This window comes from Phaenicophaeus curvirostris, chromosome 26 (assembly GCF_032191515.1).
Source record: "Phaenicophaeus curvirostris isolate KB17595 chromosome 26, BPBGC_Pcur_1.0, whole genome shotgun sequence".
Lineage (NCBI taxonomy): Eukaryota > Metazoa > Chordata > Aves > Cuculiformes > Cuculidae > Phaenicophaeus > Phaenicophaeus curvirostris.
In genome coordinates, this window is record NC_091417.1 from 5,410,886 (window position 1) to 5,427,188 (window position 16,303).

The 16,303-nt window shown below is 51.8% G+C and overlaps 4 protein-coding genes and 1 pseudogene across 4 annotated transcripts in view; 2 read left to right on the forward strand and 3 right to left on the reverse strand.

Annotated features, from left to right (window-relative positions):
• LOC138731318 (feather beta keratin-like) overlaps positions 1-16,303 on the forward strand; it is a 42,470-nt gene that overhangs the window by 1,996 nt on the left and 24,171 nt on the right. The gene's annotated exons all lie outside the window — the stretch shown is intronic.
• On the reverse strand, positions 2,961-3,806 carry LOC138730988 (feather keratin Cos1-2-like). Its single transcript, XM_069876678.1, has 2 exons — positions 3,657-3,806; positions 2,961-3,287 (listed from the first exon to the last, which is right to left on the reverse strand). The coding sequence occupies exons 1-2, from the start codon at positions 3,804-3,806 to the stop codon at positions 2,961-2,963; spliced, it is 477 nt and encodes a 158-aa protein (XP_069732779.1).
• Positions 3,945-5,916, forward strand: LOC138730989 (feather keratin Cos1-2-like; annotated as a pseudogene).
• Positions 9,340-9,808, reverse strand: LOC138731329 (feather keratin Cos1-2-like). The gene has a single exon (XM_069877184.1). It carries the CDS (start codon positions 9,806-9,808, stop codon positions 9,503-9,505), a length of 306 nt encoding a protein of 101 aa, XP_069733285.1. The 3' UTR covers positions 9,340-9,502.
• LOC138731231 (feather keratin Cos1-2-like) lies at positions 15,335-15,818 on the reverse strand. Its single transcript, XM_069877042.1, has one exon. It carries the CDS (start codon positions 15,796-15,798, stop codon positions 15,493-15,495), a length of 306 nt encoding a protein of 101 aa, XP_069733143.1. The 5' UTR covers positions 15,799-15,818; the 3' UTR covers positions 15,335-15,492.

The following is a 16,303-nucleotide window of genomic DNA, read 5'->3' on the forward strand; positions in this document are numbered from 1 at the left end:
AGTAGCTGTTCCTTTGGGAAGCATCCATTGGAAAAGTGGAAGACATTCCTGGCTTCTCTGCTGCCAGTGACCACCAGCACTGTGCCCTGGCCCACACAAGCTATTAAACACAGGAGGCCCCGGAGAGTCAGGAGCCCCATGAGCTCTTGAATGAGGGCATTCCTATTGCTGTGGTTGGAACTCTGTGGGCATTATTGAAACTAACTCCAGTTGGTGGCCGGTCGCAAGTGGGTTTCACCAGGCCTCAGTAAAAACATACAGCTACAGCTTCTCCTTCTGAGGGACATCAGATGGAAAATGCCCAAACCCTTTCCCAGGATGCTTGCTTTGAAACAAAAGCTCCTCCCTCTGCACAAGGGCTAATCAGTAGATAGGGTGCTACCATCTCAACAGAGAGAGGAGAACCCTGTAACCTCCAAGATTTTAATGGGTCAAGAGCAAAGACCTTATCAAGGAATCTAGCCCGTCCAAGTCTGCCTGGAGACAGCATGAAAACTGTTGACTTGTGTTCACAGCCTCCCAGGTGACGATGATGCCAGGCAGAAGGAGGGAGATGATGGCCACTTCTGGGAGAGGGGTGGACCTGGACTCCCTTCTCCTGCAAAGGGTTTTAGCTCTGTGGCCAGGGCCAGCCTGAACTCTCTGAAAACATGGCCAATGTTTCTCATTGTCTTCCTGCACTTGCTCCATTCCTTCCTTTTCCCTTGTTCTTTTCCTCTGCTCTGGGTTTCAAGGCTCCTTCCAAATCCAGCTTAGGTTGTGGGGGGAGGGGACCCTACCTGGCCTTTTCTCTGTTGGGCACTGACTCTTGGCTTCCCAGGTCAATCTTTCCACTCAGACCTCTCTCCTCAGAGACATGGTAATCCCCTATTTACAGTCCTTAACCTCTGCTGCAGACCAGCCACCAACTCTGTGTATTTCCTTTCGTCTCTGGATGCTGGTTAAATCCACCCAGGGAGAAAGCAGTTGCATTGGGAGGGAACAAATGGGTGAGCAATGTTCCCTCTCTCATTCCTGGAGTAATGGGAGGGCAGAACACACTGACCTCCTCCTTTCCCGTAGGCCCGAGAGTGACATCTCTGGCTTCTCCACAGCCAGTGACCATCAGTGTATCCCTCACTGACCAAAATATTCCCCTTGGCCTCAGAGGCTGATCTTTGCTCGTGCTGCCTTCCTGGGAGAATCCCAGTGCTGCAGGAGGACCCTGCAGGCCAGCAGCCACACAAGCACTTAATGTGGTTTCTTATTTCTCAGGAGGGAGCTGTGTTGAGGGAGAAGCCTTTGGCAGACAATAGCTGTGAGGATGGAAGGAGAGGATGGAAGGAGAAATCATCTTTGCTACCACTCAAAGTCTCCTCCTCGTCGTTTCTCCTGGCTTGGTTGGTCGTAATTTTTGTTGGGAAGACCTGGTTTGCTAGCCACATCTGGAGAGTTTTACTGAGTGGAGCTCATTCCAGTTGGTGTCTGGTCGCAAGTTTAATATCCTTATCAACGGCCTAGTTTTGAGGATTGATTGAACCCTCAGGATGCTTGCAGTTGACAGCAAGCTGGGCTGGATTGTCGATCAGCTCAAAGACAGGAAGGCTCTGCAAAGGAATCTGGGACAGGCTGGCTTGATGGACGGTGGGCAATAGGGAGGTGTTAAACAACGCCGAATTCTGGGTCTTGCACTTGGATCAAATAGCCCCATGAGGCTCTCCAGGCTTGGACAAGTGTGGCTGGATCACTGCCTGGAGGAAAAGGCCCTGGGGGTGCTGGTTGACTGTGGCTGAAGATGATCCAGCCGTTTCCCAGGTGTCTGAGAAGTCCAAAAGCATCGTGGCCTGGATCAGCCATGGTGTGTCCAGCAGGAGCAGGGAAGATCCTGTCCCCAGGCACGCAGCACTGATGACGCTTAACTTGAAATCTTGTCTATAGGTTTTGGACCCTTCCCAACAAGAAAGATATTGAGGGGCTGCAGCACGTGTCCACAGAAGAGGAACAGAGCTGGAGAAGGATCTGGAGCCAGGGAGTTCTGGTAGTGGCTGAGAGACCTGAGAATTTTTATCTAGAAAAGAGGAGCCTGAGGGCTAATCCACAACTCCTTGAAAGGAAATTGCAGTGAGATGCACACTGGTCTCATCTTCCAGTTGGAAAGTGATAGGAGTTGAGGAAATAGCCTCAAGTGTCTCCAGGGGTGGTTTAGACTAGGTATGAGGAAACATTTCTTGACGGAAAGTAGGTGGAGCCCTGGCAGAGGCTGACCAGGTCAGTGCTTGAGTCTGAATACCTCGAAGTGCTGCAAGAACACGTGGCTGTTGCATTTAAGGACATGGCTTTAAAGACATCGAAGGGTTGCACTGATAGGAAGACCTGATGATTTTAGAGGTATGCCTGAACCGTTATAATTCTAGGATTTCCCAAAAGCCAGAGGGCTGCTAACCACATCCAGTGGTCTTCAAGTGACAAGGTCTCCTCCCTTTTAGGGAGTTCTTAGGGAGTTAGCAGTTCTTGGGCTTATTAAGAGAATGTGCCCTGGGGCTAAGAACTCCAGGCCCATCTGGGAAGAGGTGAAGTAAGGCTGGAAGGACCAATGGCCATGGGCTGAAGAGAAGCAGGAATGTCTTCGGCACCTCCAAAGTCATGTCAAAAACAAATGCAAGGCAGTGAACCGAGTCCCACACTCTGGTTCCTTGGGGATTGAGCAAGGCTCTCTGGTTGCACTAAGCCCAGTGCCCTCCGAAAAAACTCCTTTTCCCCTGAAGAAACTGGAAGAGTTGACAGAGAACAAAAGAGGACTCAGAGGCCCAGGCTTGAATGCAGCACACCTTTAATTAGCAACAGCAAAGGAAAGAGAGAGAGGAGAGTGGAAGAAGGAAATAAACAGCTTAAAGCTCTAAACACAATGCCTCAAAGCACTCTGTGCACCACCACGTTCTGAGGTTTTAGGAGGTGCTTTTGCAGGCACATTTCCAGCAGGTTTAGCAGGGCCGACATCTGCTGCCACAGTAGCCGCTGGTGATGCAGGAGAGGTCAAGGCCCCCGGAGGAGATGGGAACTCCATTAGAATTAAGGATGCTGCCAACAGCAGCGGAGGTGGAGGAGCCGACAGCGGTGTTCTGAGGGAAGGAGCTGAGGATGGGTCCGGGCAGGGTCACCACCACCGCGGAGGGCTGGATGGCGATGGTGGAGCTCTGGCACTGCCGCACACAGCACTCATTGCAGCTGCTGGCCAGCGGGCACGGGCCGCAGGGCTGGCAGGGCTGGCACGGGTTGCAGCAGGACATGTCTGGGGGCTGCAGGTGAACCTGGAGAGAGAGCAGAGAGGAATCAGAGCACAGAGATATGGAAGGAGCACTTCACTACAAATCCACCACATCACTGCAAAGGGGTCAAGTAGATCTGCTGAGATGGGAGGTAGAATGCTGCTGGTGAAGCAAAAGGGTTTCTTGGCCTCATCCAGACACGGTCTTGAAAAGTGTCCCCAGCCCCAGTGAAGCTGCTGCCTGTTTCTTCAAGGAAGAGCCTCTTCACACAAGAAACCTGTACAACTTGACTCAGAAATTGTCCTTTTTTTACCCCTCTCATGATAAGTAGCACTACTATCCTGCAGAGGATGGAGGAGCAGGAATCTGCAGGACCAGGAAAGGGAGGGGAGGAAAGGGCTTCAGACCCACCTGGTTCCCAAGGAGAAGGAGGTGAGAGAAGTGGATGAGAGAGTGAGGAGCTGCACGGGCTTTTATGGTGGCCCTGACCTGCCTCAGGCTCGGACGCAGCTTCCACGGAAGTGGCAATTTTCTAAGGTGCTCATGATGGACGGAAAGCATCCCAGCTAATGACATGGGCTGGGTGCTTGTTTTCCCCAACCCTCCTTGTTCATTTCCTGCCTTATGCCATGCCCCTTCCCTCCTGGAAGCTTCTTCTGCGTGCTGGGATGGAGGCGTTCCAGGATTTCTGGGTCAGGAATGTGTCAGTGCCAGGAGAAGACTCAGCTCAAGTGCCGCATGGGTGCTGTGCAGGCAACTGATGCTGGACTGGGGCACAGTGGTGGGGCTGCCGGTGGCTGCGTTGGCAGGCAGAGACCCTGCAATCCTTGGCTGGTCACCCAAGGGCTGTCCTTGAGGGAACATGTACTGGGTCTTTTTCTTTCTCTCCCTCTCTGCTTAACGAAGAGTTTTAACCAGGGATGCTGCCTGCTTCCCTTCCCAGTCCCGAGGAAGCATTTGAGAGTCCCTTTTGGCACCCCTGTTCAAATACAGCAAGGGCAGAGGAGCTGGCATACACCTCACGGCTTCCATCGAGCTTGTCTAGGACCCTCTGCAGTTCATCCTCTCCCTCAGCTATGTCAATCACACTAATCAGCCTGGTGTCTCCTGCAGACTTACAGACGCTGCACTCGATCCCACTGTCAACGAACCATTGTCCTGTGCCCCAGTCTCCACTTCCTCTGGGAATTGTTAAAGGACCACTTATGCAACCACCTTCCTCCCACCATCCAAGATATTGTGCTTCTTTCTTAAATAGTCAAGAGAGTGGCCCCAAAAAAGTTTTGCATGGAGGCAGAGGCTGAGATACACAACAGTTGAATGACTCAGAAGGGAACACTGAGGTCCCTTTGAGAGGAGGAGGCAGCCAGGGCACGGTGAGCACTGGCACCACGCAAAAATCTGTACCCATTCCACACAGAGGAGATCCCACAGGGCGTCCACCTGCTCCTACGTTGAGGGAGAGAGGTCAGAAGATCCCTCACGTTGGCTTGAGCATCACGTAGCCCAGAATGGAAGACAAGAAAGAGCTGGGAGAGAAAGAGGAAGATGTGAAAAGCCAAAGATGTTCCTGCTTCTGCAGGGGTCTTGGACCAAATCACTGAGAAAGATCCTCCTCATCTAAAAGCTCCCTGTGATTCTATGTCCAGTGATTCTCTGTCATGTGGGATTCCTTGGGCATCCAAGGGGAAACAACCAAGCCCACAGCAATGAGCCAGGCACACATCAGCTGCCTGCACGGGATGCCACCAGCACTGAAGCTGAATCTTGGGTGTTTCTGTCCCAGAAATCCTCAGCCTTCTCATCCCAGCACTGAGAGAAGCCTTCATGTGGGAAAGCACAGGGCATCAGGCAGGAAATGAGAAGGGAGCAGGGCAGGAAAGCAGGACACAGCCCATGCCATTAGCTGGGATGCTTTGTGTTTGACGTGAGCTTGTCAGAAAATTCTCCCTTGCCCAGAAGGAATCCCCTGGGCCTGAGGCAGGGCAGGAGCACTATAAAAGGCAGCCCAGCTCCCTGCTCTCTCATCCACTTCTCTTGTGTCCTCTCCCTGGGAACCAGGTGAGTCTGAAGCTTCTTCTCCTCCTCCTTCAAGACCAGGTCTGTGCTCCATGTCTTTCTCAGCTGCTGTGGGCTGTCCTAGCATAGATCTGGGAGCTGCTTTTCCTGGGAGAGGGAAGAAGAGAGGTCTTGAAAAGAGTTGGACTAAGACTTTTTTGATTTCTCTGCTGGTCTTTGATCTGGGCAGTGCCTGATGGGCCTGGAGATGCCTTGCCTCTCCTGGGCTTCATCTGGGCAGTGTTTCTCCTCAGGTGTCCCCATGCTCTCTTTCCTCTCTCCCAGGTGCACCTCTTGCCCAGAGACATGTCCTGCTGCAACCCGTGCCAGCCCTGCCAGCCCTGTGGCCCATGCCCGCTGGCCAGCAGCTGCAATGAGTGCTGTGTGCGGCAGTGCCAGAGCTCCACCATCGCCATCCAGCCCTCCGCGGTGGTGGTGACCCTGCCCGGACCCATCCTCAGCTCCTTCCCTCAGAACACCGTTGTGGGCTCCTCCACCTCCGCTGCTGTTGGCAGCATCCTTAATTCTAATGGAGTTCCTATCTCCTCCGGGGGCCTTGACCTCTCCTGCATCACCAGCGGCTACTGTGGCAGCAGATGTCGGCCCTGTTAAACCTGCTCACAACATCGATGGACAAGAACCTCTGAAGACCTCGGAATGTCGATCTGGACAAGAGACAGAGCTCCGGGGCATTGTGTTTAGAGCTTTGAGCCACTGCTTCCTTCTTCCAGTCCTTTCTCTCTCTTTTCTTTGCTGTTACCTTGTCCCAATGCCAGCCTAGTGGGGACCTGTTGGCCTCCCTCCCTCTGCAGGGCAGGCAGATGGACACCTTGCAGGAGCTGCTCCGTGCCTTGGTGGCTGCCCATGGTTTTACCTTGGAGCCACCTCCTTTTCTCCTTTAGACTCATTAAAGTTGTGCTGCATCCACACCATGGCCTCTGAGTCCTTCCTTCTGTGACAATTCTTCCAATCTGCTCATGAGAAATGGTGGCTTTTTGGACAGGATTGTCTTGGGGGCAACGGTGGAGCACTTTCCGTTCCCCGTGGAAGGAGAGGGTAGGACTCAGCGCACTGGTATTTCTTTTGTGCCTTGACCCTAGGAGTTGTGGAAGTTATTCCTGGTTACTCCTGAGCCCATGGTCATCAGTTCTTCAAGCCTTATTGCACCTTTTCCCTGATGGATCTTGTGCTCTGTGCCCTGGAGCACCTTCTGTGAATGGGGAGCTACAGATTCCATTATGACCACCAAGCCTTGTAGCAACGGGAAGGTGCTGCTCTGTGGAGCTCATGACCAGTCCAGGGCAGAGTTGCCCTACTGAGACCAGCTCCTGCTCTCATGAGGGTCACTGAGTACAGGCAGACAGACCTCCTTGTCTGGATGGGAGGGGAAAAATCAATGGGAACAGTGGAGGTTTTGTGCTGGAACACTGGAGGTATCACGGAGGAACCTGAATGGCACTCAGTCCCAGACTGATGCCACACAGCTGCTCACCAATTCCTGTCAGGAACCTGAGGGGTTTCAGCTCCACCATCTCGCTGAGCAGAGCAGCCAAGGCAGCCCAGGCTCACAACTGCCCTTTCCAGGGTGGGTGTTTGCCAGGACACACACAGGAGCATATTTTCCCTTGGACTCTCCCTGCAGGAGGAGGATGTTGAGGCACTAAACAGTGCCTCAGTAGTGATGTCTTCATGAAAGGGAGAGGTGGCAACCCAGGAACACTGACAACAAGCAGCTGGACTTGGCTAGAATCCTGCTGGAGGAGTCAAAACATGCTGCTTCTTCTTCTCTTGCTGAAGGCCTTCAGCTGGCAAATGCCAAACCCTGTTGATGGGGGCACCACGGAATCAAACGCAGAGATCAATATGATCAGCGAGTGTTCACTTTATTGAGCTTAGCTATTTCTTTATAAACCCTTTTTGATTACATAACTGGGTGCCTACGAGGGTATCTACAGTGTATTATTAGTTAAAGGTAGTTGTCCATAAAGCTGTTACTAACAAATCATTGGCTAATCTAATACACATGCTAAGAAACCAACTTACACTAAAATTAAATATGTTGATAGTTCTCTTGAATTATTTTTCTTTCAGCTGGTACTGGTTCCCACTAAATTAGCTGTTGTATTCCTTTCAGCTGGCATTATTTCATCTTTTGTCTCTCTGTTTCAAGGCCTTGTTAGAGTTGTTCAGTATCACAGCATCCAGGCCTTGTTCCCTGTAAAATGTACCCACAAAACCCCTTTCCCAGGACGCTTGCTTTGAAACAAAAGCTCCTCCCTCTGCACAAGGGACGGTCAGTAGACAGGGTGCTACCATCTCAGTAGAGACAGGAGAACCCTATAACATCCAAGATTTTAATGGGTCAAGAGCAAAGACCTGATCAAGCAATCTGGCCCATCCAAGTCTGCCTGGAGACAGCATGAAAACTGTTGCCTTGGGTTCACAGCCTCCCAGGTGACGATGGTGCCAGGCAGAAGGAGGGAGATCATGGCCACTTCTGTGAGAGGGGTGGACCTGGACTCGCTTCTCCTGCAAAGGGTTTTAGCTCTGTGGCAGAGGCCAGCCTGAACTCTCTGAAAACATGGCCAATGTTTCTCATTGCCTTCCTCCACTCACTCCGTTCCTTCCTTTTCCCTTCTTCTTTTCCACTGCTCCAGATCTTGAGGCTCCTTCCAAGGCCAGTTTACATGGAGGGGGACCTACCTGGCCTTTTCTCTGTTGGGCACTGACTCTTGGCTGCCCAGGTCAATCTTACCAATCAGACCTCTGTCCTCAGAGACATCTTAGTCCCCTCTTTACACTCCTTAACCCCTGCTGCAGACCAGCCACGAAATCTGAGTGATCTTTTCCTCTCTGGATGCTCTCTACAGCGACCCAGGGAGAAAGCAGTTGCATTGGGAGGGAACAAATGGGTGGGCAATGGGCCCTCTCTCATTCCTGGATTAATGGGAGGGCAGAACGCACTGACTGTGGGCCTCCTCTTGTCCCTTAGGTCTGAGAGTTACATCTCTGGCTTCTCCGCAGCCAGTGACCATCGGCGTATCCCTCACTGACCAGAAATATTCCCCGTGGCCTCAGAGCCTCATGTTGCTTTCGTGGGAAAATCCCAGTGCTGCAGGACCTTGAAATTCAGTGGCCGCACAAGGACTCAGGCTGTTCCTCTTGCCTGGGAGGGAGCTGTGCTGTGGGAGAAGTCTTTGGGAGATGATGGCTATAAGGATCGAAGAAGAGGATATTAGGAGAATTCAACTTCACTAGACCTCAAAGTCTCCTCTTCCTCGTCTTCTTCCTGGCTTGGTTGAGCCAAATTGTCATTGGGAAAAAAAACTGGCTGTCTAGGCAAGTCCAGAGAGTTGTATGGAGGGGAGACCTCATCTCCATCCAAAACTCCTTGAAAGGAGATTGCAGTGAGGTGCATGTTGGTCTCTTCTCCCCACTGGAAAGAGATCAGAGTTGAGCTAATGGCCACAAGTTTCCTCAGGAGAAGTTTAGACTGGGTATAAGGAAATATTTCTCGACTGAAAGAAGGTGAAGCCCTGGCAGAGGCCAACCAGGTCAGTAGTTGAGTCTAAATACCTGGAAGTGTTACAAGAATGCATGGCTGTGACATTTAAGGACGTGGCTTTGAAGACATTGAAGGGTTTCACTGATGGAAAGATCTGATGATCTCAGAAGTTTGCTTGAACCTTTATGGTTCTCAGATTTCCCAAAAGCCAGAGGGGCTGCTGACCGTATCCAGTGGCCTCCCAGCAACAGGGCCCAGCAGCTGTTGGGCCTCCCATTAAGAGAATGTGCTCTGGGTCCAAGCACTCCAGACCCATCTGGGAAGAGGTGAAGTAACACTGGAAGGACCAATATCCATGGGCTGAAGATTGTACAATGCAGTGTACTAAGTCCTACCCTCTGGTTCCTTAGGGATTGAGCAAGGCTCCTCTGCTGCACTCATCACAATCCCCGCCAAAAAGCTCCTTTTCCCCTGAAGAAACTGGAAGAGTTGACAGAGAACAACAGAGGACTCAGAGGCCCAGGCTTGGATGCAGCACGCCTTTAATTAGCAACAGCAAAGGAAAGAGAGAGAGGAGAGTGGAAGAAGGAAATAAACAGCTGAAAGCTCTAAACACAATGCCTCAAAGCACTTCTGTGCACCACCACGTTCTGAGGTTTTAGGAGGTGCTTTTGCAGGCACATTTCCAGCAGGTTTAGCAGGGCCGACATCTGCTGCCACAGTAGCCGCTGGTGATGCAGGAGAGGTCAAGGCCCCCGGAGGAGATGGGAACTCCATTAGAATTAAGGATGCTGCCAACAGCAGCGGAGGTGGAGGAGCCGACGGCGGTGTTCTGAGGGAAGGAGCTGAGGATGGGTCCAGGCAGGGTCACCACCACCGCGGAGGGCTGGATGGCGATGGTGGAGCTCTGGCACTGCCGCACACAGCACTCATTGCAGCTGCTGGCCAGCGGGCACGGGCCGCAGGGCTGGCAGGGCTGGCACGGGTTGCAGCAGGACATGTCTCTGGGCTGGAGGCGAACCTGGAGAGAGAGCAGAGGGGAATCAGAGCACAGAGATATGGAAGGAGCACTTCACTACAAATCCACCACATCACTGCAAAGGGGTCAAATAGATCTGCTGAGATGGGAGGTAGAACGCTGCCCGTGAGGTAAAAGGGTTTCTTGGCCTCATCCAGATACGGTCTTGAAAAGTGTCCCCAGCCCCAGTGAAGCTGCTGCCTGTTTCTTCAAGGAAGAGCCTCTTCACACAAGAAACCTGTACAACTTGAATCATAAATTGTCCTTTTTTTACCCCTCTCATGATAAGCAGCACAACTACCCAGCACAGGATGGAGGAGCAGGATTCTGCAGGGCCAGGAAAGGGAGGGGAGGAAAGGGCTTCAGACTCACCTGATTCCCAAGGAGAAGGAGGCGAGAGAAGTGGATGAGAGAGCGAGGAGCTGCACGGGCTTTTATGGTGGCCCGGACCTGCCTCAGGCTCGGACGCAGCTTCCACGGAAGTGGCAATTTTCTAAGGTGCTCATGATGGACGGAAAGCATCCCAGCTAATGACATGAGCTGGGTGCTTGTTTTCCCCAACCCTCCTTGATCCTTTCCTGCCTTATGCCATGCCCCTTCCCTCCTGGAAGCTTCTTCTGCGTGCTGGGATGGAGACGTTCCAGGATTTCTGGGTCAGGAATGTGTCAGTGCCAGGAGAAGACTCAGCTCAAGTGCCGCATGGGTGCTGTGCAGGCAACTGATGCTGGACTGGGGCACAGTGGTGGGGCTGCCTATGGTTGCGATGGAAGCAGAGACCCTGCAATCCTTGGCTGGTCACCCAAGGGCTGTCCTTGAGGGAACATGTACTGGGTCTTTTTCTTCCTCTCCCTCCCATCACGATGAAGGGATTTTCCTAGGCTTGCTGCCTTCTGCCCTGCCCGGTCCTGAGGAAGCATTTGAGAGTCCCTTTTGGCACCGATGTTAAAATACAGCAAGGGCAGAGGAATCAGCATAAACCTCACGGCTTCCATCGAGCTTGTGTAGGACTCTCTACATGACATTCTCTCCCTCAACTGTGTCAACCACACTATTCAGCTCGGTTTCACCTGCAGACTTGTAGAGGTTTCACTCGATCCCTTTGTTGATGAACCACTGTCATGTGTCCCAGCCTCCACTTCCACTTGCAATTGTCAAAGGACCACGAGTGGCACAACCTTCCTCCCACCATCCAAGACAACACACTTCTTTCTTGAGTACTCAAGACCATGACCCAAAAAAGGATTACATGGAGGCAGAGGCTGGGATACAGATAATTTTAATGATTCTGAAGGGGGTACTGAAGTCACTTCTAGAGGAGGGGGCAGCCAGAGCATGTAGTTCCCATCTCCTCCGGGGGCCTTGACCTCTCCTGCATCATCAGCGGCTACTGTGGCAGCAGATGTCGGCCCTGCTAAACCTCTGATGACAGCCCAGATGAAGACCCCTACAAATGCAGACATCAATTCTGAACTAAGGACAGATCTCCTGGACATCGCTTTCAGAGAGTCTTAGCATCCGTTGTTTCCCTTCCAACAGAGGGTGGCTGGGTGTCTCTGAAAATGTGGCTACAGTCTGAGTTCCCAGTCTTCCTCTCTCTCTATCCCAACTCTTTCTTGTCTTCCATTATTCTGGGCTACATCACCCTCAAGGCCAATGTGGGGGATCTGCTGAGCTCTCTTCCTCCATGTAGCAGCAGATGGATGCCCTGTGGGATCTCCACTGTGGGGAATGGGCACGTGTTTTTGCATGCTGACAGTGCTCTCTGTGCTTTGGCTGCCCCCTCCTCTAGGATTGACTTCAGAGACATTCAGAGTGCCTCCTTGAGAGTCATTAAAGTTTTCTGCATTCCATCCTCAGCCTCCATGTAATCCTTTTTTGGTGTCAGTGTCTTGAGTTTTCAAGGAATCAACACATATAAAGAACCATTGCTGCAAGGCAGGGGAACCAGTTCACCCCAGGGGAAGACCTGTCCCAGACAGAGTTGGAGAGCTGGTGGGAGACCGCAGGAAAGAGATCTTGGCAGAGCTCTGAGAAACTTTTCTGGTTTGTTGGAGTGGAGCTTTGCCAGGTTAGAGCTGGCTCCTGTTGCAACTCGTTCTATGTCTGATAATTCCTGGGTGCATTGGTTTCTTGATGGCCCAGTTCCTAATTGCCTCATTTTTAATTGCCTACTTGAAGTGTCAGAGGTGCCCATTAATGATGATCTAAAACTTGTGTGGAGATCTTATCACATGTCCTCAGGAAGGGAAAAAACCCTTGGTGGAGCTGCTGGTGTGTTTGTACAAGGCAATGAGCTATAAGACAACACTGAATGAGCTGAGCATCCTCTAGAATCAATGAGGGTCAGGTTCTTCATATAACCATGAAGTTCTTCAGCCATGTCTTCTTAACCTGCCCTCAAGGCAAGCCTGATGGGGACCATGTAGCTTCTCATAGTCTGTGGGGCAGACAAACAGACATCATGGAGGAACCAGCATGAAAATCCATAGCTAAGCAGTGCAGGCTCTCTGCTTCCCGCAGTGCTCCCTGCACTGATCACCTCCACTTTGACAGACTCTGTTTCCCACTTTAGAAGGGAAAGTGACCTCCATGAGGACCTTTAATCCGTGGATGCTTTCCCAGTTCCTAAGGAGAGTGAAAGGGCATGACGGAACAAGGAAACCCTTTTCCATTCACTGAGGAAAGAGGGATCAGGGACCTTTGCAGTAGCTGTTCCTTTGGGGAGCATCCATTGGAAAAGTGGAAGACATTCCTGGCTTCTCTGCTGCCAGTGACCACCAGCACTGTGCCCTGGCCCACACAAGCTATTAAACACAGGAGGCCCCGGAGAGTCAGGAGCCCCATGAGCTCTTGAATGAGGACATTCCTATTGCTGTGGTTGGAACTGTATGGGCATTATTGAAACTAACTCCAGTTGGTGGCCGGTCGCAAGTGGGTTTCACCAGGCCTCAGTAAAAACATACAGCTACAGCTTCTCCTTCTGAGGGACATCAGATGGAAAATGCCCAAACCCTTTCCCAGGATGCTTGCTTTGAAACAAAAGCTCCTCCCTCTGCACAAGGGCTAATCAGTAGATAGGGTGCTACCATCTCAACAGAGAGAGGAGAACCCTGTAACCTCCAAGATTTTAATGGGTCAAGAGCAAAGACCTTATCAAGGAATCTAGCCCGTCCAAGTCTGCCTGGAGACAGCATGAAAACTGTTGACTTGTGTTCACAGCCTCCCAGGTGACGATGATGCCAGGCAGAAGGAGGGAGATGATGGCCACTTCTGGGAGAGGGGTGGACCTGGACTCCCTTCTCCTGCAAAGGGTTTTAGCTCTGTGGCCGGGGCCAGCCTGAACTCTCTGAAAACATGGCCAATGTTTCTCATTGTCTTCCTGCACTTGCTCCATTCCTTCCTTTTCCCTTGTTCTTTTCCTCTGCTCTGGGTTTCGAGGCTCCTTCCAGATCCAGCTTAGGTTGTGGGGGGAGGGGACCCTACCTGGCCTTTTCTCTGTTGGGCACTGACTCTTGGCTTCCCAGGTCAATCTTTCCACTCAGACCTCTCTCCTCAGAGACATGTTAATCCCCTATTTACAATCCTTAACCTCTGCTGCAGACCAGCCACCAACTCCGTGTATTTCCTTTCGTCTCTGGATGCTGGTTAAATCCACCCAGGGAGAAAGCAGTTGCATTGGGAGGGAACAAATGGGTGAGCAATGTTCCCTCTCTCATTCCTGGAGTAATGGGATGGCAGGACACACTGACCTCCTCCTTTCCCGTAGGCCCGAGAGTGACATCTCTGGCTTCTCCACAGCCAGTGACCATCAGTGTATCCCTCACTGACCAAAATACTCCCCTTGGCCTCAGAGGCTGATCTTTGCTCGTGCTGCCTTCCTGGGAGAATCCCAGTGCTGCAGGAGGACCCTGCAGGCCAGCAGCCACACAAGCACTTAATGTGGTTTCTTATTTCTCAGGAGGGAGCTGTGTTGAGGGAGAAGCCTTTGGCAGACAATAGCTGTGAGGATGGAAGGAGAGGATGGAAGGAGAAATCATCTTTGCTACCACTCAAAGTCTCCTCCTCGTCGTTTCTCCTGGCTTGGTTGGTCGTAATTTTTGTTGGGAAGACCTGGTTTGCTAGCCACATCTGGAGAGTTTTACTGAGTGGAGCTCATTCCAGTTGGTGTCTGGTCACAAGTTTAATATCCTTATCAACGGCCTAGTTTTGAGGATTGATTGAACCCTCAGGATGCTTGCAGTTGACAGCAAGCTGGGCTGGATTGTCGATCAGCTCAAAGACAGGAAGGCTCTGCAAAGGAATCTGGGACAAGCTGGCTTGATGGACGGTTGGCAATAGGGAGGTGTTAAACAACGCCGAATTCTGGGTCTTGCACTTGGATCAAATAGCCCCATGAGGCTCTCCAGGCTTGGACAAGTGTGGCTGGATCACTGCCTGGAGGAAAAGGCCCTGGGGGTGCTGGTTGACTGTGGCTGAAGATGATCCAGCCGTTTCCCAGGTGTCTGAGAAGTCCAAAAGCATCGTGGCCTGGATCAGCCATGGTGTGTCCAGCAGGAGCAGGGAAGATCCTGTCCCCAGGCACGCAGCACTGATGACGCTTAACTTGAAATCTTGTCTATAGGTTTTGGACCCTTCCCAACAAGAAAGATATTGAGGGGCTGCAGCACGTGTCCACAGAAGAGGAACAGAGCTGGAGAAGGAGATCTGGAGCCAGGGAGTTCTGGTAGTGGCTGAGAGACCTGAGAATTTTTATCTAGAAAAGAGGAGCCTGAGGGCTAATCCACAACTCCTTGAAAGGAAATTGCAGTGAGATGCACACTGGTCTCATCTTCCAGTTGGAAAGTGATAGGAGTTGAGGAAATAGCCTCAAGTGTCTCCAGGGGTGGTTTAGACTAGGTATGAGGAAACATTTCTTGACGGAAAGTAGGTGGAGCCCTGGCAGAGGCTGACCAGGTCAGTGCTTGAGTCTGAATACCTCGAAGTGCTGCAAGAACACGTGGCTGTTGCATTTAAGGACATGGCTTTAAAGACATCCAAGGGTTGCACTGATAGGAAGACCTGATGGTTTTAGAGGTATGCCTGAACCGTTATAATTCTAGGATTTCCCAAAAGCCAGAGGGCTGCTAACCACATCCAGTGGTCTTCAAGCGACAGGGTCTCCTCCCTTTTAGGGAGTTCTTAGGGCGTTAGCAGTTCTTGGGCTTATTAAGAGAATGTGCCCTGGGGCTAAGAACTCCAGGCCCATCTGGGAAGAGGTGAAGTAAGGCTGGAAGGACCAATGGCCATGGGCTGAAGAGAAGCAGAAATGTCTTCGGCACCTCTAAAGTCATGTCAAAAACAAATGCAAGGCAGTGAACCAAGTCCTACCCTCTGGTTCCTTGGGCATTGAGAAAGGCTCTCTGGTTGCACTAAGCTCAGTGCTCTCCAAAAAACTCCTTTTCCCCTGAAGAAACTGGAAGAGTTGACAGAGAACAAAAGAGGACTCAGAGGCCCAGGCTTGAATGCAGCACGCCTTTAATTAGCAACAGCAAAGGAAAGAGAGAGAGGAGAGTGGAAGAAGGAAATAAACAGCTTAAAGCTCTAAACACAATGCCTCAAAGCACTTCTGTGCACCACCACGTTCTGAGGTTTTAGGAGGTGCTTTTGCAGGCACATTTCCAGCAGGTTTAGCAGGGCCGACATCTGCTGCCACAGTAGCCGCTGGTGATGCAGGAGAGGTCAAGGCCCCCGGAGGAGATGGGAACTCCATTAGAATTAAGGATGCTGCCAACAGCAGCGGAGGTGGAGGAGCCGACGGCGGTGTTCTGAGGGAAGGAGCTGAGGATGGGTCCGGGCAGGGTCACCACCACCGCGGAGGGCTGGATGGCGATGGTGGAGCTCTGGCACTGCCGCACACAGCACTCATTGCAGCTGCTGGCCAGCGGGCACGGGCCGCAGGGCTGGCAGGGCTGGCACGGGTTGCAGCAGGACATGTCTGGGGGCTGGAGGTGAACCTGGAGAGAGAGCAGAGAGGAATCAGAGCACAGAGACATGGGAGGAGCACTTTACAACGAATCCACCACATCACTGCAAAGGGGTCAAATAGATCTGGTGAGATGGGAGTTAGAACATTGCCAGTGAGACAAAAGGGTTTCTTGGCCTCATCCAGACACACTATCATAAAGTGTCACCAGCCCCAGTGAAGCTGCTGCCTATTTCTTCAAGGAAGAACCTCTTCCAGCAAGTCCTCAATACGACTTGAGTCAGAAATTTTCTCTTCTTCACCCTCCCATGATAAGCAGCACTACTATCCTGCAGAGGAGGGAGGAGCAGGATTCTGCAGGGCCAGGAAAGGGAGGGGAGGAAAGGGCTTCAGACTCACCTGGTTCCCAAAGAGAAGGAGGAGAGAGAAGTGGATGAGAGAGCGAGGAGCTGCACGGGCTTTTATGGTGGCCCTGACCTGCCTCAGGCTCGGACGCAGCTTCCACGGAAGTGGCA